Source organism: Geotrypetes seraphini, chromosome 4, assembly GCF_902459505.1.
Source record: "Geotrypetes seraphini chromosome 4, aGeoSer1.1, whole genome shotgun sequence".
NCBI lineage: Eukaryota > Metazoa > Chordata > Amphibia > Gymnophiona > Dermophiidae > Geotrypetes > Geotrypetes seraphini.
The window spans coordinates 107,590,235-107,617,987 of record NC_047087.1 but is presented as its reverse complement, the minus strand read 5'-3'; the positions used below and the strand labels follow the sequence as shown (position 1 = coordinate 107,617,987).

At 43.0% G+C, this 27,753-nt stretch overlaps 1 protein-coding gene across 1 annotated transcript in view; it reads left to right on the top strand.

The window, feature by feature from the left end:
* CASR (calcium sensing receptor) overlaps positions 1 to 20,914 on the top strand; it is a 161,941-nt gene extending 141,027 nt beyond the window's left edge. Inside the window, exons 6-7 of the mRNA XM_033940337.1 lie at positions 10,889 to 11,012; positions 18,377 to 20,914. Coding sequence (XP_033796228.1) covers positions 10,889 to 11,012; positions 18,377 to 19,794 — 1,542 coding nt within the window. The 3' untranslated portion in view covers positions 19,795 to 20,914. The remainder of the gene's footprint in view (positions 1 to 10,888; positions 11,013 to 18,376) is intronic.
* The last annotated feature ends 6,839 nt before the right edge of the window (positions 20,915 to 27,753 follow it).

Sequence of the window (27,753 nt, the reverse complement as noted above, 5' to 3'; positions counted from 1 at the left end):
TGAATAATTTGCAGTCTTCTTTTTTCCTTTTGTGAGATATTAAGTAAAAGAGAATTACAATAATCCATTTTTGCTATTATCAAGGAATGAATCAGTATGTTGATAGATTTAGGCTCAAGAAATTTTGAGGTTGATCGTATCAAGCGTAATTTGTAAAAGCAGGTTTTGACTATATGACTAATGTGGTCATGAAACAGTAGTTTGTCGTCAACAATAACCCCTAAAATTTTTAAAGTAGATACAGATTCTAGGGGGATGTTATTGAGGACAAATGGAGTCTTCAAGGTTATGTCCTTTTTCCAGGTGAAAAGCATATATTTTGTTTTTTGTATATTTAATGCTAGTTTATTGGAATTGAGCCAGTTTTGTATTGTTTCGAGTTTTTTATTAATTGATGTATCTATTGATTGATTGGCCTTTTTTAAACACCTTTATGAAGAGATTCACCCACTTATATGTGCAAATGTACACTTACCCTCAAAAGTGACAGCATTCTCTAGTGTCATCATTTATTATCAGTCAACACTGGGCAATATGCTGGCATCCAGGTAAAGGTGGCATCATGTGTACCATCCCCACCCCAGCGCCATCTTGCCCTGTCAGCCTGCTGAAGCAAACTCACAGCAATTAAAGCCATAGAAAGCGGTGAACAGCCAAACAGTGTCAGGTCAAAAGCGCGCCGGGACAAAGGCGCGAGCAGACAATTGAGAAACAGCTAAGGAGACTTTCAGAGGTTGGGAAGAGTGCTCGCAGAGTCTGAGATTGTTGGGGTCTGAGCATGCTAGGGCTTGGGACATTATGTTTTTTATTCCTGATATACCACTATTACTGTGTTACAGTATCTGTGTTACAGATCAGAGCAGTTTACATTAATATAAACAAGAAAAAAGCCAACACAGTCTTACCAGCATATAAACACAAATCAGCCCCTCCCCCATCTACCTCAACTTCTATTTCATGTAAGCCAAGTGAAACAAATGGGTCTTCAATAAGGATTTTAAAATGGTAAAAGATTTGTAATCGTTTAAATGCTTTGGGAGGCTGTACTGTAGACTTGAGGGAGGCAGGTATAAAAATGCACTTGATTGCATGGGGGCCCCCTAAAGAGTTAATCCAGCTCTGTAGGTGAAGCTGAGCCCCTTTAGCAAAATAAGGGCAGCACCAGCACAAATGAATTTAGGAGTGCCCCCATATACTTCAGAACCACAGGTTTACAATACAGTTTGGCCAGTGGCTAAATTCCTTCCCATCCCAGCCTCATCCTGGAAATGGAAATATCATTTGTAAGAGCCACCGCAGTCTGCCAGGAAAAAGATGTTGCTGTGTTACTGGTAAAGTGGAAAAAGCCCATACATTTGCATTATGAAGAAATGAAGAAACAGGCCTTATCACACTGCTCATTACCTTTCTATTTCCCAGTGATCGCTTGGCAACTGTGTCACAGGCCCAGATACCAAGAAGAGAACTCCTCCCTTAGCCTGTATATTGGCAACCTCTCAAATATTTTCTTTATTTCAAAGAAAATTCTATTAACTAGGTTTGGAAGTTATGGGGCTAGACTTCTTCCTTCTCTGTCACATCTCCAAGTAAGCGTTTGTAGTTCTGTAAAGCCTTTGCAGCAAATTTTCAGTTAAAATATGTCCCCCTGCCCTAGGGTTACCGGGCGTCTGAATCTCCCCGGACATGTTCTCAAAAGGGGGTCCGGATGGCTTTTCAAAACCTAGCACTTTGTCCGGGTTTTGAAAAGCTTGGAACAAATCACTGTCGGGCAGTGCCGCATCCGTGCATGTGCAGATGCCACGCAATGACATCACATGCCCACATGCATGAACATGATGTCATCGCATCTGCACATCGCTCCTGCCTGATGAAAGCAGGCCACAGGGGCTAGGGCGGGGCTAGGGCTGGATTGGGGGCAGGCCTGGGGGCATAATTTGGCGGGGAAGGGTGGAACTGGGCGGGCCTGGGGGGTCCTAGGGGTCCGGATTTTCCAAATGGAAAATTTGGTAACCCTACCCTTCCTCCACTATTGTACTAGTATGCTTCATAGATCAAATCTCTTTATGACTTCTTTAGGCATTATCCCAGCTCTGCTGAGGGGACAATACAGTATAGTAAAAAGATGCTTAAAATATTATCTTGCTACAAATCTGAGCAACAACACAGAGACTGATTTTAACTGTCCACATTCCTTTCTTAGTAAAAGTTCAATATTTACATTGAAGACACCTATTTAAAATAGTTGGGGGCAATTTTCAAATGACCACAAAGTTGCAGTCTTCAAGCTTGTTCTGTGGGCAGAATTTTTTATTTTTTTTTAAATTCTTTATTGATTTTCAATATTAACAGTGCAACACACAGATATATAAACATATAACAAATCAAGAAAAGCACATTCATCTTGCAGACATACATGAGCAACCATTTTACCCCCCTAACCACCCATTGATTAATCAATAAAAATACAAATGCATATATTCTTTCAATAACCTTCCCTTATGTAAAATAGTAATGCAATAGTAGTAATAATAGCAATGGATGGGCAGAATTTTAAAATAGAACTATCTGCACTGTTTCACTTTGAAAATGAGCACTTTTAGAACAGGATTTTTAAATGTAACGTCTCAAAAGCCTAATTAGGCTTATTTTATGAAAACAACCAGGTGCCTATGTGCCTTTATAAAATAGGCTCCTAGAACCAGCCCTTAGAGCAAATTCACACAAATCTACATGGGCGTGTTCTCTATCTATGTACTTGTGTCTTTTATAAAATACCTGAAATCAGGAAACCTAGATTACCTGGGCATGGAAAGTTCCAGCTGGTTTTAGTTGAAGATGTAGAAAACGCGATAGGTAATAATAATGTTTAGGACTGGTGATTTATCATTTCTGAATGTTGCATAGAACTTATTTTTTTCGTAATAAAAATAATTCAACATAAAATACCTGTAAATATCACAACTCTTTGAGGTTCATAATCTAAACTTTGAAATATCCAAAAACCAGCCCAAGTTGGCACTTGGACGTCCTAATAGCAGGGATGTCCAAGTACCGATAATCAAAATCAACTTTCTGGATGTTCAGCAGCACTTCTAAGGGGCATGTTGGGAGTTGTGTTATGGGTAGGCATTGGGCAGGCTTCAACCTAGACATCCTGAAACAATAATTGAAGCTTCCCAGGATGTCCTAGGCAGAACTTACATGCTGGGGCTTAGATGAATGTAAAACAGGTCTAAGTGCCCCAAAGTTGACCATACTGACAAGATGACCACTGGAGGGTTTAAGACAGTGTATCGCAAACTGTGTGCTGCAGCACACCAATAAGCCTCCTAAGATTTCAGGTGTGCTGCGGTACACTGGGGGAGAGGAGAGATGCTGGCGCCAGCTGACGGTCTACAGGACGTGCCTCTCACGAAGAGAGGCACGTCCTGTAAGCAATCTCCCGATGCCGGTACCTCTTCTCTCTGCCGGCCCTTCTCTCCAGGTCTCTTCTCTCCTTCTCTGTGCCGGCCCTTCTCTCCTCTCGGCGGAAGGCCTGTTTGAAGGGCCTTTGCGCATGCACTGATGTCAGCGTGCTGATGTCACGCATGCATGTGACAGCATCACGCCGACACCAACGCACTTCTGGATGTCTTGAGCCAGAGACACTAGGTTTAGTGTACCCCAGCTCAAAAAAGTTTGCGAGATACTGGTTTAAGGAATGATCTCCCCTTACTCCCCCAGTGGCCACGAGCCCCTCCCACCACCCAAAGAAGGGCATCAGCTGATCACAGGAGAATCCTGATCAGCTAAGCCAGTTTCAGAGAGTCCCTGCATTGGGAGGGGCCTAAGGGGCTCTGATTGGCCCTTGCACCTAAGATCCCTCCCATAGGAGAGGTCCTAGGCACCAAGGCCAATCAGAGCCTTAGGTCCCTCCCCTAAGGGAAGGGGAAGGCCTGCCATTATGAAGAGGTGGGCCTGCCAGACAGAGTGGGCATCCTTCCCGCCAGATTGTCTTCGAAAGTATGGGGTTGTATTGGGGTGCTGGAGTGAGGTGCTAGGCATTCGGAGGGTGCTGCGGTTTAGTGCTAGAGGTTCGGGGTGTGCCATGGTTTGGGGTGTGATGTCGGGGTTCAATGGGGCCTGGCAGGAGGAAGAAGTATGAATCCCTCCTGCCGAATGTTCTGAGGAAAGGTACCTGGGGATGTTGAGGGAAGGAGTGTACAGCGGAGGGTTTTATGTAGGGGGCTGGAGGATCAGTGAGTGTGAGGGAAGGAGGGAGGGAGAGAGAGAGGAATCAGATCTCCCTGCCAGTTCAGCTGATCCTCCCATCAGCTGAGCCGGCAGGACTCCACAAAACCAGTAGTTGGGTACATCTGCAAAACTTCTTTTGTGCGTTTTTTGAAAATGGCCAAAAAAGATAGACTTACTAAGCACTAAAACAGTCTACATAGATCATTTTCAAAAATAAAAGATAGACGTCTGGCTGTTTTGAAAATGGATATTTTCTGTACTGGATCTCTGGACGTTTTTTCCCAAAACGTCCAAATTAGACTTAGACATCCTATCGAAAATGCCCCTCTTTGTCTATTTTTCCCAAACTATGCCAATGGGAATACCTAAGCACAGTGGGGGTAATTCTATAAAGTGGACACAAACATTTACACACTAAATAATATTTTTTAACTTTATTTTGTTCCTAGGTAATAAGTGTTCTTTCTTAATTGCCTATGCCACTAAAGTATAGAAAATGGCTATCGTTACCCTCAAACTTTGCTTTTGTGACCAGAACATTGATATTTTGAAATGTACCATTTTTGCAGAACATTCCAGATTAATTCCAAGCTGAAGAAACTTACAGGCCATTTTACTAAGGCACATCCGGTAGATGCATTTGCTATGTATGCAGCCAATTTATCAAGACAAGAAGGAAAAAATACTTCAAAAAAGCATCTGCAAAGATGTGAAATGACTATAAGGCATGTTTCGACATGCCTGTTGAGGATCAAGACAAACCTTGGGTGCCTCAGTTCATATGCGAGCACTGCCAAAAAAAACTCTGGAAGGTAAGACAATTTTGGTTTTCACTAGCATGGCAGAATTTTTTTGCTATAAAAATTCTTAGAATGTTTAATTTAAAAAAAATATATAAGTGTAAAAATTTTCAATGTTATTTGAAAATATATCAGATATGAAATATGTTGCGAGAATCTCGCACACATTAGTCATAGGTGAAATAAATTTATTTTCATTACCACAATTTCATTTTGTTCTTCTACAGGATGGTATAGAGGGAAAAGAGAGCCATGAAGTTTGCTATCCCAAGAATTTGGTGGGAACCTACTGACCACTTAAACAACTGCTACTTCTGTATGGTAGACCCTTCCAACTGTCGACGTGGCAAGCATGCATCTGTAATCACGTATCTGGACATTCCTTCATCCATCGCCTCAGTGCCACATTGCCCTGAGTTCCCTTTGCCCGTGCTCCCAGAGACAGAGCAGCTGTCTTCAGAAGAGAGCAGCAAGTCAGAAAGTGAGGGAGACATTGTATATCCAGTTTACAATATCAGTGGTGCAGCTGACGAGAGAAACCCATACTATCCAAGCTAAAAAGACCTCAATGACTTGATCAGAGCTCTTGGTCTCACCAAGTCCAAGGCTGAGCTTTTGATGTCTAGGCTCAAGCAGTGGAACTTGTTGGATGAAAGTCTGCAAGTCACAGATCAGAAGAAGCATCAACAAGCCCATCAAAATGGGCTCTGCTTCTGCCACAATGTGACCAGTCTGTTTGAGGTAATTGGACTCACCTGTAACCTGAAAGAGTGACATCTCTTCATTGACAGCTCATCTAGAAGCATCAAAGTCATGCTGGCTCACTCAGTGCACCACAAAGAGGATTACAACAGTATCAAGATCTTACTAAGTACCTTGAAATATGATGAGTAAGGCTGGGAGATGATAAGAGACTTAAAAATGGTGGCATTCCTAACGGGTCTCCAAGGTGGTTTTATCAAGTTTCCCTGCTCTCTCTGCCTTTGGGAAAGCAGGGACACAAAGGTGTACTACCAAAAGCGGGACTGGCCATGGGGAGAAACAACATCAAATGGGAACCACTGGTGGACCCCCAAAAGGTGCTGATGCCACCACCACACATCAAATTGGGCCTAATGAAACAATATGTCAGAACTCTAGATAAGGAGTCAGCAGCCTTCAAGACATCTTTCCTAATCTGTCTGAGGCAAAGGTCAAAGCTGGTGTCTTCATCGGACCACAGATAAAAAAGATCCTGGAGTGCAAGGAATTTCTCAAGAAGCTAACTAGGAAGGAAAAAGTTGCTTCGATCAGCTTTGTCACTGTGGTTCAGTGCTTCCTGGGCAATCACAAGGCCAAAAACTACATGGAGTTGGTTTAGAATCTCGTGAAGAATTACAGTAAAATGGGCTGTACGATATCTCTCAAATTCCGTGTCCTTAATGCTCATCTTTAGACTTTCAAGGAGAACGTGGGGGCATACTCAGGGGAACAAGGTGAACACTTCCACCAGGATATAAAGGACTTTGATCGCCTCCACCAAGAGCAATATCATGAGAACATGCTATCTGGGGGCTGATTCATGAAGATGGCTTATAATATAATTGTAAATCTCAAAAAACTACTCACTTCTAAATCTTCTGTGGTCATCTTTGTATAAATTCAATATAAATACATGTTAATTGTGATTCATATGTTGCTTTTTATGATTTTATAAAAATGAAAATTCAGTGTTTTCACATTTTAAATAGGTAAATTGCAAAATTTGACTATCCTGGTCACATAAGCAAAGTTTTATGAAAATAACAGACATTTTCGATACTTTTTAGGCATGAGCAGTTAGGAAATTACCCTTAGGCCCTCTTCTATCAAACTGCGATAGCAGTTTTTAGCGCAGGGAGCTGCACTGAAGGGCCTGCGCTGCTCTCTATGCTCATTGAGTTCCTTTGAGTGTCGGGAGCAGCACGGGGCCATTCAGCGCAGCTCCCCGTGCTAAAAACTGCTATTGCAGTTTGATAGAAGAGGGCCTTAGGCTCAGATTCTATAAACGGCACTATTGTCAGCAGCTGCCTTAAAAATGGCTGCCGATCATGTGTCAAGCATGCGATGGCACCGTGTATAGAACTATAGCTTTGGAAAAGGTAAGCACTAGACAATGGCATGGGAAAAAATCTGTCCCTGTCACTGACCCGTCATCAGACCACTGTCCTCTTCACCGCCCCGTCCCCGCCGTCCCCTTCACCGCCCCGTCCCCAAACCCACCATCCCCTCACCGCCCCATCCCCGCAGCATCCACCCTTCCCTCTCGCCACCTCACCGCCCTTCAGCAGCTCAAGAATCTCCCTCCCCCTTACCTTCACGGCGTAAAGAAACTTAAGGGAGGGAAGGCATGCGGTCACTGATTGCGCACGTGGCCCCTTCCTTCCCTCCAGCCAAATCTATCTCCCTCCCTCCCCCTTACCTTCGCGGTGCTTTAGAAAAGAAACTAATGCTGACGAAGCCTGCCTGTGCCACAGTCACGTGTGTATGGGCGGAAGCTTCTCTGACAATTGTCATTTTATAAACACAAATAAAACAGAGCCAGGTTCAACAAAACCCATCTCCCCTCCCTTTCACAAATATCCCCTTCACTATTGTAAAAACTGAACAAATCAAATTACTACAGAATGCTACATAGAAAAATCAAGCTAACAGAATACTTTAGTCACACATGGCAAGAATAATGCTAGGGGAGTGCAACTAGGGCAACTTCCCCCTGGTCAGAGAGAGAGCCCTAAGCCAGCTGGAAGCTAAAAGAAGCACAGCCTGGGCAGTGAAAGGTCTTGTTCCCATTCCTGCGGTAAACCAGTTGCAAATGTCTCCATTCCTGCGGATTTACTATGGTGACCCGCGGTTTACCGCTGTAAACGGTCCCCGTGTCATTCTCTTGTAAGCACTAGAAATTTAGGCCAAGGTTTTCAAGACCTACATTTCCGGCGCCTACCTTTTACATGAATCACACCTACGGAGGCGCTTTACGACCCCTAATGCCACTTCTGGCGTTAGCCATGCTTGCAGTGGTGTTATGCATCATAAAGAGTTTCTGTAGGCATGAAATAGGTGTCAGCACCCTCCATGACCCCCCCAAATGATCTCAGCAGGAGGGATGTCCAGTCCCTCATGCTGACACCAAATCCCCCAAGGCCACTCCCACCAGATCCCCCAAGGCTACCCCCACCAGATCCCCCCCACCTGTACTCTCCCAACCCCACCCGGACCCTCCTCTAACCTTGTGATGCACCAGGGAGGGGCCTAAGGCCCTGATTGGCCTAGGTGCATAAGGCCCCTCCTATAGGAGGGGCTTAGGCACCTTGGCCAACTGGAATCTTAGGCCCATCTCCCAGTGTATTCTGGGATGCATCCCAAGATATGCTGGGAAGGGGCAGGCCCGCCATTCCAGCAAAGGGAGGGCTCGCAGCTGGTGTCAGCAGGAGAGGCATAGGGGATCTGGCCAATTGAAATCATAGGCCACTGGGAGATGCACTGGGAGATAGGCCTAAGATTCTGGCTGGTCCAGGTGCCTAAGGCCCCTCCTACGGGACTTGCAAGAACTGACGGCAGCCATTCAGTGAGCGGTGTGGAACCAGGCAGGCGCACAAAAAGCTTGTGCCTGCCTTGTGCGCTGCTCTGCCGCTGCTGGAAGATATCAGGACAGGAGGCAGCTGCCAGGATTAAAAAAAGGTAGGGGGACTGTATTTGCTCCATAAGACGCACCCTTATTTCCACCCACTTTTTGGGGGGAGAAAAGTGCCTCATATGGAGCGGTATGTATTAAAAAGTGTAACATGATGTCATAAGCAAATATCAAAAAATACAAGCATGACAAAAGTAAAATATATTATATAAGCCAATACAAAAGAGACAAGCAAAATATAAACAAATATTAAAAGAGTGAATATGCAAAGAAGGGAAAATCCCATACAGAAAAATAAATAACTTATTACATATCTACAAACTGTAAAAATCCAACCAAGTATAAGTCTTAGAGATCACAGTGTTTATCAAAAACATATTTATAAAAAGATCAAATAATTAATTTCTGCATTACCCCCCCCCCCCTTTTACAGAACTGTAGTGCAGTTTTAATGCTGGCTGTCGTGGCAAAAGCACGGATGATCATAAAATTCCTGCCACTAAACAGTACGCTTTTGTAAAAGAGGTGGGTTCAAACCCCGCACTGCTCCTTGTGACCCTGGGCAAGTCACTCAGTCCTCCATAGCCTCAGGTACGTAAGATAGATTGTGAGCCCACCTGGACAGAGAGGGAAAATGCTTGAGTACCTGATTGTAAAACCGCTTAGATAACCTTGATAGGCGGTATATAAAATCCTGCACCTAGGAGTGTGTGGCGCAGTGGTTGGATCTACAGCCTCAGCACCCTGGGGTTGTGGGTTCAAACCCCGCGCTGCTCCTTGTGACCCTGGGCAAGTCACTCAGTCCTCCATAACCCCTGGTACGTTAGATAGATTGTGAGCCCACCGGGACAGAGAGGGAAAATGCTTGAGTACCTGATTGTAAAACCGCTTAGATAACCTTGATAGGCGGTATATAAAATCCTAATAAACTTGAAACTTGAAACTTGGACAGATAGGAGAAAATACTTAAGTGCCTGATTGTAAAACCGCTTAGATAACCATGATAGGCGGTATATAAAAACCTAATAAACTTGAAACTTGCAAGATCATTGGGGGATAAACATCCCAAATCAAAAATAAACATAGTAGAACAGATTCAACATCACATTCTCAGGAGGAAAGGACCTGCTTCTTTTGGCATCTTTCACCATATACTTGGAGGGAGAAACAACACATCTTTTTCCTTACTGCCATGCAGTGGCATAGCAAGAGTGAGAAACATCCAGGGTGGTGCCCCCCCCCCCCCCCCGCCACACATGTGCGCCCCTTCCCTTCCCCCATACCTCCTTAACTTTTCCGGCGCAAGCAGCATCACCAACTTGCTATCCGCATCGGCGTCAGTTCTCCCTCTGACATCACTTCCTAGGTGCAGGACCCAGAAGTGATGTCAGAGGGAGAGCCGACGCTGGCGCGAGTATCAGGTTGGAGTTGCTGCTCATTGCCAGCAAAGAGCTAGAAGTACATTGGAGGGGGAGCGAAGGCATGTGCATGGCAGGAAAAGGAGTGGGAAAGAGCAGGGGCAAGAGAGGAGGACAGGTGCTGGCACCCCCAGCATGATGGTGCCCGGGGCGGACCCTCCCCTGCACCCACGTTGCTATACCACTGATGCCATGCCTAAAGATGCCAAAATGTTCACCCTAGCCTTGAAAAGAAGTCAATAGGCTGTGTTACATAGTTCCACCTTGGAGCACTAATCTTTTCTAAATGCATGAGGGATGAGAAGAGACATGTTATTACAAGAAATCAAATATTAGTAACAAGCCCAGATGCCCCTATCACCTGGTAAGTGACTATGAAATGTCAGCCATTGCACATATTGCTCATAAATACTGAAGGCCTGTAGCTGTGGAAGGGGAGAGGGCTTTCAGTCCCAGCTCTTTAGTTTCCATCATTTTTATTTCATTGTACTTTAATGGAACTGCCAAATTACTCAGTTCTTCTAGGAAGACTTTGTGGCCAGTCATGGTTTCGATCTTACAACCCAAAGTACTGTGGTACTTGCAGTCCCTGATTTCAACTATTACTAAAATGCACCACGGTTGTGAGAAGTCTTGCCTCTGGTACAGGCTAACTTAGCAGCTTTGCTTTAAAATGAAGAGTACAAGAGATCCTTCTATTGCCCCTACCTCCCACCCTTCCTGTATTCCTGTTTGCTTGCAACCTGCTTGTTGGCCAACTCTAAGCTTGACATTTTTGTATTAAGGTGCCATTTTCAAACTGCAGCAGAGACTGCCAGGAAGGGACTAGGAAAGGGATCATTGAGGGGGAGCCCACCTGCTGCTTTGAATGTGTGGCCTGCCCGGATGGAGAATATAGTGATGAAACAGGTAAATTTTTAAATTTATTTGACTACTTTCTATCTCACATTATCTATTAAATCCAAGCAGATTACATCAAACATTCATAAAATTTAAAACATACTACAGTAGACAACTGTGAAAAACCTTTTAAAATGAACAAAAACTTGCTGGAACAAATATGCTTTCACTTGCTTTCTAATGAGAATAAATGAAGTTGACTGTCTCAGATTTAAGGAAAGATTATTCCATAAAATTGGACCTCTAGTACAAAACACGTGAGCACAATCTATATCTGGGCAGATTTGGTGGAAAAGAGGGAATGTCTAAAAGATACTTCCTTTGGACACAATACGGTCTCGTAAGGTGGTAAAATTTAGACTCGATGAAATACTTAACAGCGCATCATTGTTTAGAGCAGCTATGGACACCTATGGACCGGCGGAAATAAAATAATTATTTTGTGGACCGGCAGTTGAAGAACACTGGGCTAAGTCGTGGGCCAGATTCTGCCCATCTCCACCCAATCTCCGCCCCAGATCCCGCCCCCATAATTTTACTAATTGTAACACCATTTTTTCCATTCATTTTTCATATATACAGAGCTGGAACCTATCACAATGGGGCTCATTTTCATAGGTTTCTATGGTACTTTGTGTGTCTAAGTGCTTTGAAAATGAGCTTCAATGTATTTGGGCTGTAAGTTCTAAAAAGTCTCCCCTTCTTTAATTGAGTCACTTGGTAGCTCTGTAAGTCCACCCTCAAGGTTTCATCTCTTCCTACTACACAGTCATTCACTTCTTGATCTCCACGCGCCATCTCCTAAGCAGATGAGTTAAGACAGTGAAAGAGCTACTTGTTCAGACTGTTTAAGGGCAAGTCTTTGTCTTTTGGCGCACATTGGTTACCTAATATTTGGTGCATTAAATTTAAGGTTTGATTTTGGTTTTTAAGGCTCTAAACCAGTGTTCTTCAACTACCAGTTCATGGACCAGTGCCGGTCCGCAGAAATTTCCTGCCAGTCCACAGGGCCGGCACGTGCATTGGGCTCGAGATAGTGTTCTTCAGCCGCCAGTCTACGGTGCGATCGATGCGGTGTTGTCTTCAGGTCAGCTCCCTCTTCCTCAGTGCTACAGTGCAAAAAGCCGTGGGCAGAGGCTCCTACGTGTGTCCTGCGCCTGAACTGGAAGCCTTCTCTCTGACGTTGCAAAGTCAGAGGGAAGGCTTCCAGATGAGGCGCGGGACATGCGAGGAGCTGCTGCCCACAGCTTTGTGCACTGCATCACTGAGGAAGAGGAAGCCGGCCCGAAGATAACACCGGGGGGGGGGGGGAGGGTGGCATAAAATGACCAGGCAGGAGCAGGCCAGAAGGCAAGGCACAGCATGGAGGGAGGGAGACAACAACGGTAGGGGGAATGATTTTATTTTTTAATTTAGTGATTGATTTACATCTGCTGTCTGTTCAGGAAGAAATGCATTTGTTATTTTTCCTCTGCGGTTGTACTGCATGCAGAGTCTTGCATGTTAGGGTTTGTTTGTATATATTAATACTTTTAGTTTTTTGGTCCCGTATTTGCATAGGGTTATCTGTGTTCTGGTAAGAATGAATATTGAGAAGCATACAGTGTTTGAGCACCCCCAGTATAGAGCTAATTCCTTAACTTTGTCCAGGGAGGGGTGATTGCTTTTGAGTTTAGCATCCCCAATCATTTTGAAGAGTTTGCTCCGTTGTGGTATTTGCAATTCCTAATGCTGCCGTTTGAAATCAGTGCCGAGCTTTCAGAAATCCAGGACTGATCTAAAATCTCCTTGGAGAATGGCAGCTATTAAGCTCTGGAGTTACTGTTCCCAAGTTTCATGCTTGTGACAATCAACCACCTTGGGTTTCTATTTACAGTATGCGCTATCAAGTTGGATTTGATTGTTTGGTGTCTGGTGACCTCTGGTGGCAGATATTTACAATTTTATGTCTCTTAAATCCTGAGCTGTCAAATAGAACTCTGTAAAGGAGTAGTATTAGTATTTGAAAGTCTGTTCAGTGTGGTAAAAAGTTTCCTCAATTTATTTGGAGCATGTTTAATTTGATCAATGTAGTAATTACAGTGAACCTTTTTGAGATATGCACGATACTGGGAATAAATTAGGCAATAACTTTCCAAAGCTCAAGGCTCACAAGATTTATGCCATTTACGATCAGAATCAGAAAATAATAGTAAAAATTGATGAACTAAGGCCAGTACTGGGCAGACTTGCATGGTATGTGTCCGCATATGGCCATTTGGTTGAGGATGGGCTGGTGAGGGCTTCGAAGGCTGGGATGGTTTAGATGGGCTGGAGTGAGCTTTAACAGAGACTTCAGTAGATGGAACCTAAGCACAGTACCAGGCAGAGCTTTGGATTCTTGCCCAGAAATAGCTAAAAAGAAGAAAAAAAATTGAATCAGGTTGGGCAGACTGGATAGACTATTCAGGTCTTTATCTGCCGTCATCTACTATGTTACTATGTTACATAATTGGCGTTTAAGAGATTGACAATCTTTAGAATACCAAGGTTTTCTGTAAGCATTAATGTTAAGTTTCCTAAGTGGGACAGATGTTGCAACAACTGAAGTAAGAGTCTCGTTCTAAACCCGAGTTTGAGAGGACAAAGGAAGAAATGAAAAGTCAGAAGGAAATTGAGTAAATTGTGGAAAAGTAGAAGAAATATCAAAGGAATTAAAATCAGGCTTAGTGATAAAAACTGGTGAATTGTCTCTATTAACAGATGAAAACTTAGAAAAGGAAATATGGATAATTGAATGATCAGACCAAAGAACAATAGAAGTACTAGGAATAGAATAGGCCAAGAATCAGAAAAATGTATGAAAATAAGGTCTAAAATATGGTTATGAAACCAATTGGAATAGACTTAGTTCAAAAGTCAAAGAAGAGAGGTGAAAATTAAAAGAACATTGTATATTATCAAACTGAAGATTGAAGTCCCCGGGAACTATAGGGGGAAACACCCTCCAGGGATTCAAGACAAAGTTAGACAAGTTCCTGCTGTATGGCTAGTCTCAGTTAGGGCGCTAGTCTTTTACCAGAGGACGCCACATGAGCGGACTGCTGGGCACGATGGACCACTGGTCTGACCCAGCAGTGGCAATTCTTATGTTCTTATAAAATTAGAGTAATGAAGAGCCAAATGTGATAAAAAAAAAAAAAGAGACTCCTTAATTTATAATGGGAGAGCTGGAGGCCAGTATTTAATGCTGAATCAAGAAACCAGAAAAACACAGCTTCTATTAAAGAAGGTGTAGAAATAGAAAGTTGAGCTACTTTAATATCAGAGGGAGCAAGCAAAGCTAAACCACCACCCTTTGGAACCATAAATTCTAAGGGAGGAGTAAGAAGAGAAATTATCTGGTAAACATTGTATTAAAACTGTATCCTCACCTTCGCAAAGCCAGGTTTTAGTAAAAAAAAAAAAAATGTGGATGAGAATCTAATACTGCCTGAATCAATGGTGTCATTGATCGAATTGCTCTACAGTTTAGCAATAAAAAAAGAAAGTGAGAAATAAATATGGTGAGAATGAATCATAGGTAAAAGAGAAGAAATATTATCTATACTATGATCTGAACTAACAAGACTAGAGTTAAGAGATGTAGTGGAAGCATTAGAAAACAGAATAGGTGTGGAAATTGGGACATGTGATGAATATGACCGAGTCTCAGAATTTGGTAAACAGGGAATAAGAACTCAAAGTCGGGCAGCGGAAATGATACACGGAAGATGTCAACCTAGCATTACTGGAATAGTAGTCATAATTAAAGAATAATAAGACAACAGTATTAAAAATGAAACAGATGCCTTTGAACAAATCTGGTGATGAGAACTTAAAAAAAAAAAGAGAGCAGGATAAGAAAAAATAATTTTTTAAAAAAAATCCCAAAATTTCGGAGGGTCTGGTCAAAAACATCACCCAGGAGCCGCTCAATAGAGTGTGGTCGTGGCTATCAAGTTTAAAAATATAGCCAGAATAGTCCATGTCACTCACATGTCACTTTGTGGTAGGGCTAGAAGGAATGGGCTAGAAGGAGTTCAGACGCAGCAACGTTACTTCAGGATGGGGCTAGAAGGAGAGGAGAGAAAGGAGTCCAGACACAGCAACGTCACTTCGAGATGGGGCTGGAAGGAACAGAGGAAAAAGAATCAAGACACTAAAGAAGCACAGAACAAAAGGTAAATAGATAAAAATAAAGCAATTCAAACAAAGCGCAGCACAGAAATAAATTAAAACACAGTCACCACTAGCAAGTTTAAAAATATAGCCAGGATGGTCCACGTCACTCACACATCACTATGGGATGGTGCTGAAAAGAACGGAGGGAAAGGTGTCCAGATGCAGCACTCCAGGACATCCTAAAACTGCTGCAGCGGCGGTGGACGGCTAGCAGACGTAGGCTCTGAACAACCTTGTTTGTGGCCTGTCCCGCCTGTTTACCACCCATAGCTCTGACTGCCACTTGGATTTTTCTAATAGGTCTGTCTCAGTAAGTTACTTACTATTAAAAAAAAGAGGCAGACAAGCCCTGAAACCTAAGCTTTAAACAACAGTTCCAAAGAGAGATTTGACTAATTCATTCAATGACACCTGCTTCCATCTCTGCCTGTAACCATGTGCATTATAGCAAGGCAGTCAATGAACAAAGCAGAGCTCAGGGCAAAGTTTGCTTTTAGTGCCCCTCTTTCTCATCAAACTCACCTGGCTCAAGATTCAGGCTGATTCAAAAGGTAAGGTGACACCCATTACAATGGCCATAACCATAAGAGCCAATTTTTCTCAAAAATGATTGACGGTGCTACACACAATACAAACAAATGCTCCTTCATCACAGTAATGGAGGTTGCTCAATATTGGGGTGGTCAAGCACCCACAGTATCTACAGAACTGGCACCTATGGCCATACATAAGCCCCCAGCCCCCTGCACCCTCACAGACTGCATATTTGAGCAAAGATTATTGGGGGGGGGGGGAAGCAAGGCATGTGTCTCAGATCCTAGAAAATTTGAAAGCAAGCATGTTTTACCCCCTCTGGCTTTCTCTCTTTACTCTTTCAAGAGAGACTACGTCGACTGCTAATCAGGCTTGGAATTCAGGAGAACTACTGGACAAAATAGCACCGAGGGGACAGACAAGTTTCAAGTTTTAATAAAATTTGATGGATTGCTTAATTGTAATACAAAGCCACGGACAAATCTAAAAACATGTACATTTCTCAGTACGGGGAGACAACGTTGTTAACATAAGTCAGACAATAAAACAAAACAGATAATAATAATAATAACTTTATTTTTCTATACCGCCATAGTCAAACTGACTTCTAGGCGGTTCTCCAACAGTAAAGGAGACGAATAGGGGTAAAACGATAGGTGGGGAGAAGACCACATATAGGTCTTGTAAAAATTAAAATAGCAATAAAATTCCAAAAGAAAAATTATCAATTAAAAGCATTTTAAGAGAAAGCATTCCAATTTGCTTTTGAATCTGTCTATAAGACATTCTTCCCTTATATATATGGGCAGGGAATTCCACAGTTGTGGACCAACGACAGAGAAAATGTATTGCCTATGGGTATTAATGGATTTCAAAGAAGGGATTACCAGCAAGTGTTGACTATCAGATCTAAGTGATCGAACGGGAATATAAGGTATTAAAACTCGCTCGATAAAGACCTGGGTTGTATGGAGAATTGATTTGAAGGTTAATAGACAGATCTTGTAAGTTATTCGATGAGCTATTGGCAGCCAGAGAGATTTCTCAAGAAGTGGGGTAACATGATCAAATTTCTATGCTTTCCATAAGAGTTTAATTGAGGTGTTTTGAATGAGCTGTAACCGTCTGATCTCTTTCAGGGGGATTCCTATGAACAAGGCATTGCAGTAATCGATTCTTGAAATGACTAACGACGCTGAATGGAAGAGTGGGGGAGGGGGGACAGATGCTGACTGGAAGTGTAGGAGAGGGGGGACAGACATTGAATGAAAGGGGTTGAGAGAGGGGAGTAGACCCTGGAAGGAAGTGGGGAGGAGAAATAAAAAAGGGCATATGCTGGATTGGGGAAAGAGGATAGAGTTAGATACTGGAAGGGGTGAGGGAAAGAGGTGGCAAGCTATAGGTAGACACAATGAAAGAGGGACATTGAGGACTGAATAGTAAGAAAGAATTTAGACAGAGGCAGAAAATAAATTGAGAAGAAAGACCAGGGAAGAACAGGAGGAAGGGAGCAGAGAGAGAGATGCCAGAGCAAGGGAAGGGGAGGAGACAGATACCAGACTTGGGAGGAGGAAGGATAGAGAGATGCTTGGGGGCCCAGTGGATTTGTGTGCCTAGGGGCCCTCGATGAATTAATCCTGCCCTGCCCACCTCCATATTTAACAACATTCAATCTCAGCCAAATGGCTGGGAAGGGACCCTTTTCAACATATAGCTCAAAACCCCCTGTTTAATTTTATACTTCATCTTAGCCAAATGTTTGAGAGCTTTTGAGACTATGCAGTTTCTTTCTTCAGATGTCTTTTCAGCACTGAACGAAGAACATTTTCACATCCAGAGAAAGTTGTGGCATTGAAATTCCAATTACAGAGGTATCAGAGGTATCAGAAATTGTCCACTGTAGATTGGATAGAATCAATTAGAAACACAGTTGCTTGATTTGGAAAATATTTTGTCATGAGATTATTAAAGGAAGCAGTGAGAACTAAGCAGAGACCTGAACTAAAAGATGCCTAGTTATTTTATCAGAACTGAAAAGCTTCTGTCATGAATCCAGTTACCTTGATTCAGCCCATGCGAACAGCAGCTTTAAAAAGACAACTAGTCTCAACTTAAAAATAAACATGGATAACTTTGTATTCTCCTCAATTAAGTAGAAATAATGGCTGTCTGTGATGAAACACAAGAATTCACTGTTCATAGTTGCAGGTCTATTATTCTGGAATGCATCACCATCAACTTTACGTTTTAATGAATATCTGATTACTTTTCATAAACAGTTAAAAACTTTCCCACCCTTTTATCAAGGTGCGCTAGAGGTTTTTAGCAAGAGCCGGTGAGGTAAGTGCGCCGGCGGCGTTATCAGTGTCAGAGCATTTACCGTGCCAGCTTGACTTAAAAAGCTCTAGCGCAGCTTGATAAAAGAGACCCTTTGTTATTTTGACAAACTGTTTCATGATTTTTTTTCAGTTTTGTAATTATGCATTTTAGTTAGACATATACCTCAATTATTGTTGTAAGTTTATTTTGTAAGCCGCCTAGATAAGTGGGTATATGAAATGATTAAATAAATAAAAAATAAATAGAACTGTGTTCCGTGAAATTTATTTATTATTATAATTAATTTTTTTTTACAGATGCGAGTGCTTGTGAAAAGTGCCCTCCTGATTCATGGTCCAATGAAAACCACACTGCCTGCATTGCAAAGCGGATTGAGTTCCTGTCCTGGACAGAGCCCTTTGGAATTGCCCTCACTCTCTTTGCTGTCTTGGGAATTTTTCTAACCTCCTTTGTCCTAGGAGTTTTCATCAAGTTTCGTAATACACCCATCGTTAAAGCCACCAACAGAGAGCTTTCCTACCTCCTCCTCTTTTCTCTGATCTGCTGCTTCTCAAGTTCTTTGATTTTTATTGGGGAACCACAAGACTGGACCTGCCGCTTACGTCAACCAGCATTTGGAATTAGTTTTGTGCTATGCATTTCTTGCATTCTGGTGAAAACCAACCGCATCCTTCTAGTTTTTGAGGCAAAGATTCCAACAAGCTTCCATCGCAAATGGTGGGGCCTCAACCTCCAGTTCCTCTTGGTTTTCCTGTGCACTTTTGTACAAATTGTAATCTGTGTGATCTGGCTTTATATAGCACCACCTTGGAGCTACAGGAATCATGAACTAGAGGATGAGACCATTTTTATAACATGTCATGAAGGTTCTTTGATGGCACTGGGATTCCTGATTGGCTACACTTGTCTGCTAGCTGCCGTCTGTTTTTTCTTTGCCTTCAAGTCCAGAAAACTTCCTGAAAATTTCAATGAAGCTAAGTTCATCACATTCAGCATGCTCATCTTCTTCATTGTGTGGATCTCTTTCATCCCAGCCTATGCAAGCACTTATGGGAAATTTGTATCTGCTGTTGAGGTGATTGCCATTTTGGCATCCAGCTTTGGGCTCTTGGCTTGCATATTTTTCAACAAGATCTATATCATATTGTTTAGACCATCAAGAAATACAATTGAAGAAGTCCGATGCAGCACAGCAGCTCATGCTTTCAAAGTGGCAGCAAGGGCAACACTGAGACGCAGCAATGTGTCACATAAGAGGTCCAATAGCCTTGGAGGATCAACTGGTTCCACTCCATCATCTTCAATCAGCAGCAAGAGCAACCACGAAGAGCCCTCTTCACCAATGGGGAGGCAGCGTGGGTGCAAACAGAAAGTAAGCTTTGGTAGTGGGACAGTCACTTTGTCCTTGAGCTTTGATGAACCTCAGAAAAACATTATTACCAACAAAAATATGAAGAAGAGGAATTCCCTGGAAGGCAAAAATAGTGATGACAGTCTCATGAGACACAAGGCTCTACTCCCACTGCAAAATAGTGATATGGGCAGCGAATCAAGCTTCAAAACAGCCACCAACAATGATGAGTCAGATTCCCAACGATCCCTAAACCAAACCAAACCAGAAGCCCAAAATACTGAAGAAATTCTTTCTTCTCCACCAGGGAATTCAAGGAATTATATTGGTGATGCTGTTACAGAGAATACAATAAACTCTTAACAAAGGACACCAGAAAATGTGGAGAAGACTTAAACAAATATGTGTTTCCTGAGCTAGACAAGCCAGTCAGTGGATATATTTTGCTAGGTTTATCATTATAGTACAGTGTCTAACTGCTGTTCTACAGAGACCTAATAATGGACAGTCAAGGACCACATGCTGGAATTTTTTTGTTTGAATGCAAGCAGGGTCAGGCATTGAAGCCAAGAGATTAATCCTGGAACACAAGATAGTGATTGAGAAGATGCAGAGATCTCATTTTTTCCAACTAAGTCAAAACCGATTATTTTTTGCATTATTTATGGTGACTGTGTTGTTGGGGGTTTTTCCCATTTTCCCTGTCTTACCCTGTCCTACACAGCAAATTACACATGATGTTATAAACAAAACATAGAACCAAAGAGGAATGTTCTATTGTCCTACCTTGTAAATAGTGTTTTGCAGCGTAACTGAGACATTTTGGACCCTCAAAGACAATGTCCTTTTATTTATAAAGCACTGAAACATCTTTTTTTTTTTTTAAATTCTTTATTGATTTTTAATCAAAAACAGTGTCATACAAATGAAAGAACAAAAGATATTGAAACATCTAAGCATGCTTACTGCCAGCCAGTGCACATACAGTATGTACAGAGAAAGATTGCATTCGCACTGGTTAATTTGTCACCAGATGGTACATTCAGCATGGTTACGTGTGATTTTGAAAGACACGAAAAATGTCATAGAGTGATATTAAAGATGACTTTCATTTATGATATGTTTATGCTTCAGAAAGTTTTGCTGCAGTGTTAAGTGTAATGTTTTGGACCAAAACCTGCATTAGGACATTACTATACTTGTCAATCACAAGTGGCTACATTATTTGGAAAATACCTAAATTCCCCCCACAAACAACAGGCTACAACAACCAGAAACCAAACAAGACATAAATTACCTCTCCTACCTCGATAGATGATCAAGCTTTCTACTTACCCATCACCCCACAAATGGGAAAATGACACCCATACCAGAACTTGTAATATCAAGACACCAGATATAGCTAATTTTCTCTCCAAACCATATACCATAAGCTTACTCCTACACAAACCAAATTGTCTACGTCATAAACCCGCTCTTCTAAACTGTAAATCACATTGAACTCCTTCTGGGGCATATTAGCAATCCATAAATACTAATGTAATGTAATGGTGGAAAGGCATTGTAGGGTTAGGGCAAAGAAATGCCGTTGCATAAATATTGTATAAATGCTAAAAGTAGATCTACCTAAGAAGTCATTCTCCACGTGCTTGTTGAAAATTTCCTGGAAGATATGAAAATTTAATTGCGGCACTGAAGGACTTTGCAGTTCAGTATCCATAAATTCCGTTTTCTTTACCTCGGTTAGAGGTCCTTCTTATGATACCACTAAGGATCTAATCCAAAACATAATAGCCACTTGACTGACCACCTCTAACTACCACTCCTACAAAGAAGTCAGAATTTCATAAGTTGACTTACTAACTTGGTTGGTCATCCGTATGCAGTTATGCTGGGCAGACAGAGGCAGTTTGATTACTTTAAAGAGAATTATATTGGGGAAATACAGTGTGGGAGACAGATGTAATGACCATAAGAACATAAGAAGTTGCCTCCGCTGAGGCAGACCAGAGGTCCATCTCGCCCAGCGGTCCGCTCCCGCAGCGGCCCATCAGGCTCATTGCCTGAGCAGTGGTCCCAGACTATCCCTAAAACTACCTCCACTCCTATCTGTACCCCTCAATTCCTTTATCCTCTAGGAACCTATCCAAACCTTCTTTGAAGCCTTGTAAAATGCTCCGGCCTATCACAGCCTCCGGAAGCGCATTCCATGTATCCACCACCCTCTGGGTGAAAAAGAACTTTCTGGCATTTGTTCTAAACCTGTCCCCTTTTAATTTCTCCGAGTGCCCCCTTGTACTTGTGGTTCCCCATAATCTGAAAAATCTGTCCCTGTCTACCCTTTCTATACCCTTCAGGATCTTGAAGGTTTCTATCATGTCTCCTCTAAGTCTCCGCTTTTCCAGGGAGAACAGCTCCAGCTTTTTCAGTCTGTCAGTATATGAGAGGTTTTCCATACCCTTTATCAGTTTAGTTGCTCTTCTCTGGACTCCCTCAAGTACCGCCATGTCCTTCTTGAGGTACGGCAACCAGGCCTGGACACAGTATTCCAGATGCGGGCGCACCATTGCACGATACAGTGGCAGGATGACCTCCTTCGTCCTGGTCGTGATACCCTTCTTAATGATACCCAACATTTTGTTTGCTTTTCTTGAGGCTGTGGCGCACTGTGCCGACGCCTTCAGGGTTGTGTCTACCATCACTCCCAGGTCTCTTTCAAGGTTACTTACCCCTAGCAGTGATCCCCCCATTTTGTAGCTGAACATCGGGTTCTTTTTCCCTACATGCATGACCTTGCATTTCCCTACGTTAAAGCTCATTTGCCACTTTTTGGCCCATTCTTCTAGTGTCGTTAGGTCCTTTTGCAGATCTTCGCAGTCTTCTATGGTTTCTACCCTGCGGTAGAGTTTGGTGTCATCCGCAAATTTAATAACTTCGCAGTTTGTTCCCACCTCCAGGTCATTAATAAATATATTGAACAGGAGCGGTCCTAGCACCGACCCCTGAGGAACTCCGCTCGTAACCCATTGCCAGTCTGAGTAATGGCCCTTTACTCCAACCCTCTGTTTCCTGCCTGCCAGCCAGTTTTTGATCCATCGGTGGACCTCCCCTTGCACTCCGTGTTTCCACAGCTTTTTAAGCAGCCTTTCGTGCGGTACCTTGTCGAAGGCTTTCTGAAAGTCAAGGTAAATGATGTCGATGGATTCCCCTTTATCCACCTGGCTGTTTACCCCCTCAAAGAAGTACAATAAGTTTGTGAGGCATGACCTACCCTTGCAGAAGCCGTGCTGACTCGACTTTAGCTGTCCATTGTTTTCTATGTGTTCACAGATGCTGTCCTTAATCAGTGCTTCCATCATCTTTCCCAGGACCGAGGTCAAGCTCACCGGTCTGTAGTTCCCCGGGTCCCCCCTTGAACCCTTCTTGAAGATGGGCGTGACATTTGCAATTTTCCAGTCCTCCGGGATCTCTCCAGTTTTTAAAGATAGGTTACATATTTGGCAAAGTGGCTCTGCTATTTCGTTCTTTAGTTCCTTGAGTACCCTTGGGTGAATGCCGTCCGGACCTGGCGATTTGTCGCTCTTTAGTCTGTCTATCTGCCTGAGGACATCCTCTTGGCTTACCTCTAGTTGGACCAGGAAAGAAACAACACAGAGCTGATGGCTATCAGTGAATTTCAGGTATTTGGCTCTCCGCCCCCTATTAAAAAATGCTTTTTATTTGTTATGTAACACAATGGTGATTTGCCAATTCATGGACCTGAACTGTCTGGAATGAAAGGTGAATCACCCTCACTAGCCCCAACCAGATATCCCTGACTGATGACACAGACAGGACTATCTCACTAGTAACACTCTCTAGTGGAGGAGGCATGATACTTCACTGTATACCACCTCAAATTTCAGTGGGTTCCTTCTATTTGTGGCTGGTGACCAACTGAGTTACCAAAAAACTGACAAAATTGGCCTCAATATCCAAAAGGATAATACTCAATAAAAGAACAAAGCTCTAGTGAGTTTTATGTGCTATCATTGGCCTACTCCCGGAAAAACGCCAGAGACATAAAACTCCCACTATAAAAGGGGGGGAGGAAATTCTCTGTCCAAAAGACCGGGGCTGGCTTGTAATTAAATAAATCAATTACTCAATAGGTCACTAGGCACAAAAATTCAAAACGGTTAGAATTCATAAAGCAGTTACTTAGCTGCAGAGCAGTCTTGTAGCTTTCAAAATTCCACAGCTTTAATATACATCATCCATCAATGGCAATGTTCCCAATATGTGTCTTTCAAACAATGATTGTAATCCACAAAATCACACGGTAAATTCTCAGCAAGAGACTTTGCAAAACCTTGTTTCAAAGGTCACTGCATCAAGAGAGAAACACCCTTTCAAATTTTCAATGTGCTCCAAATGGCCAAGATGACTCCACTGCTCAAAAAGACGCTAGTATTGACGAGTGTCATGATGTCACCAAGGCATGAAACTTAAAAGTCTAAAAAATCTTTAAAGCGATATGCAACGTGTGGATACCCAAGAACAAACTATACCAGCCTAAATAACAATATACTCAGATCCCCTATTTCATTTGAAAAAGACTTTCCATTCTACCATTGAATTAAGGCTGGATGGTTCAACAGTATTTAATTCAAAAATCAATCTGATCTTGCCAGCGTAATCATTTCTTCATATAACCACCTCTTGTGGAAACCCTCAGTTGTTTCAAAATTGTACATCGGAGATCCTAAAATGCATGCTGTTTAGCAGGTACCTACAGATTTTGGCCCGGATTCTGTACAGAACGCTCGGGAGGGGCATCCTATACAGAATCGGGCCTACACTAACCCCAATTCTGTAACCGCGTCCATGTTACAGATGCCGGTTACAAAATCAGGTTAGAGTAGATACGGCCACTACACTTATCGCGGCAAGGGATCTGCCTGCCGCGATAGGTACAGCGGCTGCGGCCGCCTGTCCCCAGAACCTGACGATCGCCAGCAGGAGGGTGCCCAACCCCTCCTACTGGAGGACGTCCCTCCTCCAAACCCCCCCTTGCTAATTTCTCCCCTGCCCCGCAGACCCCCCTAAACTCCCCCCCCCCCCACTAACGGATGGGTCTTGCTACCGGCCGGCCAGCAGGCCCTTTCAGGCTCATCCCTACTAAGCCTAAGGCCTGATTGGCCAAGGCTCCTAGAGCTTGGGCCAATCAGGCCTTAGATTTAGCGGGGATAGGCTGGAAAGGGCGGGCCCACCTCATTGGAATGAGGCGGGCCTGCCAGATGGACGGTAGCAAGATCCGTCCATCCAGCCAACAATTAAAGGTTAGTGTGGGGTGGAAAGTTAGGGGAGTCCACAGAGGGGTCGGGGGGGGCGTCCTATGGCAGGAGGGTTGGGTACCCTCCTGCCAGCGATCACGCGGGTGGGCAGCCTTCTGGCAGGAGGGATTGGGCACCCTCTTGCCACTGATTGGGAGGTGTCAGAGGGCATCCTCCGGCAGGAGGGGTTGGGCTCTCTCCTGCCACCGATCGGGAGGCGTTGGGGGGCATCCTCCAGCAGGAGAGGTTGGGGACTCTCCTGCCAGTGATCGTCAAGAGGGGAGACAGGCAGCCGCAGCCACTATACTTGTGGCAGGGAGATCCCTTGCCGCGATAAGTATAGCGGCATTTTTCTGGCCTACATTGTAAGTGTCTCCCACTCTACTAGGGAGACACGTAAGGCTGCCTAGGTTCACCAAAGGCCCTTAGGCAAGCTTAGACGGTTTTGCAGGCCTCCCTAGGCTCCCGGAGGTGCCTTCAATATAGGCGGCCTGCCTGGGGAGCACTTTTTTAAAAAAAATGTGCATCCCGATTGGCTGATTAGACAGCAGTAGGACGCCTACAGCTGCCTAAAATTGGGATGCACTTTGCAGAATCTGGGGATTTGTGCTTAGTTTAGTGCAGTTGGCACTCAAGAATAACCATTTTATTTTTGAAGATACAGTTTACGCCCAGATTTCTGGTGTGGCTATGGTAGGAAATGAGAGCCGGCATGGTTAAAAAGTGAAGTTAAACAGGCTATTAGAGCCCAAAAAACATTCTTTAAAGAATGGAAAAATTATCCGAATGAAGAAAATAAGAAGAGACAAGCACCGGCAAGTTAGATGCAAAGAATTGATAAAGAAAGCTAAGAAAGAATATGAAAAGAAACTTGTCAAAGAGGCAAAAACTCATAACAATTTCTTTAGGTACATCAGAAGCAGAAAATTAGTGAGGGAATCCGTGGGACCGTTGGATGATCAAGGAGCAAAAGAGGCACTCAGGGAGGATAAGGTCATAGCGGAGAGACTGAATTAATTCTTTGCTTCGGTCTTTACGGAAGAAAATGTAAGAGATCTACCAGAACTGGAAATGGTATTCAAGGATGATGATGCGGAGGAACTGAAAGAAATCTCTGTGAATCTGGAAGATATACAAAGCCAAATCGACAAGATAAAAAGTGATAAATACTCTGGACCAGATGGTATACATCCCAGGTTAATAAAGGAACTCAAGCATGAAATTTCTGACCTGCTGTTAGTGATCTGTAACCTGTCACTAAAATCATCTGTAGTACCTGAAGATTGGAGGGTGGGCAATATTATGCTGATTTTTAAAAAGGGTTCCAGAGGAGATCTGGGAAATTACAGACCGGTAAGCCTGACTTCAAGACTGGACAAAATGGTTGAAACCATTATAAAAAATAAAATTGTGGAGCACGTAGACAAACATGATTTAATGAGATAGAGTCAGAATGGCACCAATTTGCTTGACTTCTTTGAAGGTGTGGATATACATGTGGATAAGGTGAGCTAGTTGATATAGTGTATCTAGATTTTCAGAAAGCTTTTGACAAAGTTCCTTATGAGAGGCTCCTGAGAAAATTAAAGAGTCATGGGATAGGAGGCAAAGTTCAGTTGTGGATTAGGAATTGGTTATCGGATAGAAAACAGAGGGTAGGTTTAAATGGTCATTTTTCTCAATGGAAGAGAGTAAACAGTGGCGTTCCACAGGGATCTGTACTTGGACCGGTGCTATTTAACTTCTTTATAAATGATCTGGAAATTGGAATGACAAGTGAGGTGATTAAATTTGCAGATGACACTAAAACTGTTCATTGTTGTTAAAACGCATGCAGATTGTGAAACATTGCAGGCAGAACTTAGGAAATTGGAAGACTGCGCATCCAAGTGGCAGATGAAATTTAATGTGGACAAATGCAAAGTGATGATTATTGGGAAGAATAACCCAAATCACAGTAACCGGATGCTAGGGTCCACCTTGGGGGGGTTAGTGCCCAAGAAAGGGATCTGGGTGTCATTCTAGACAATAAGATCCGTCCAATATGCGGCAGTGGCCAAAAAAGCAAACATGATGCTAGGAATTATTTATAAAAGGATGGTTAATAAGACTAAAGATATTATAATGCCTCTGTATCGCTCCATGGTGCGACCTCACTTGGAGTATTGCATTCAATTCTGGTCTCAAGATAGATATAGCGGCATTAGAATAGGTTCAAAGAAGAGCGGGATAAAGGGGATAGAACTCCTCTCATATGAAGAAAGACTAAAAAGGTTAGGGCTCTTCAGCTTGGAAAAGAGAAGGCTGAGTAGAGATATGATTGAAGTCTACAAAATCCTGAGTGGAGTAGAACAGGTACAAGTGGATCGATTTTTCACTCCATTCAAAATTACAAAGACTAGGAGGACACTCGATGAAACTGCAGGGAAATACTTTTAAAACCAATAGGAGGAAATATTTTTTCACTCAGAGAATAGTTAGGATCTGGAACGTGTTGCCAGAGGTTGTGGTAAACGCAGATAGCGTAGCTGGTTTTAAGAAAGGTTTGGACAAATTCCTGGAGGAAAAGTCCATAGTCTGTTATTAAGAGATGGGGGAAGCCTCTGCTTGATCGGTAGCATGGAATATTGCTACTCCTTGGGTTTTGGGCAGGTACTAGTGACCTGGATTGGCCACTGTGAGAATGTGCTACTGGGCTTGATAGACCATTGGGCTGACCCATGATCTTATGTTCGTATTTGCTCCATCTGTGACTTGTTTATAGCTGAATATGAAGAAACATGATTCTACCCATCGAATGGGTTTAAACATGTGAGGTGCTGATTTCGGTATATTGATGACTTTTTTTAATCTAGACAGGGAAAACAGAGCAGTTGCAGGAATTTGATGAACCTCAGAAAAACATTGTTACCAACAAATTAAATTCACGCTGCTCCCCTTGAATTTGTGGGAAACCTTAATGGTTGTCACCCGATGATTGCATTTGACATGGCTTTCCATTCTGAAC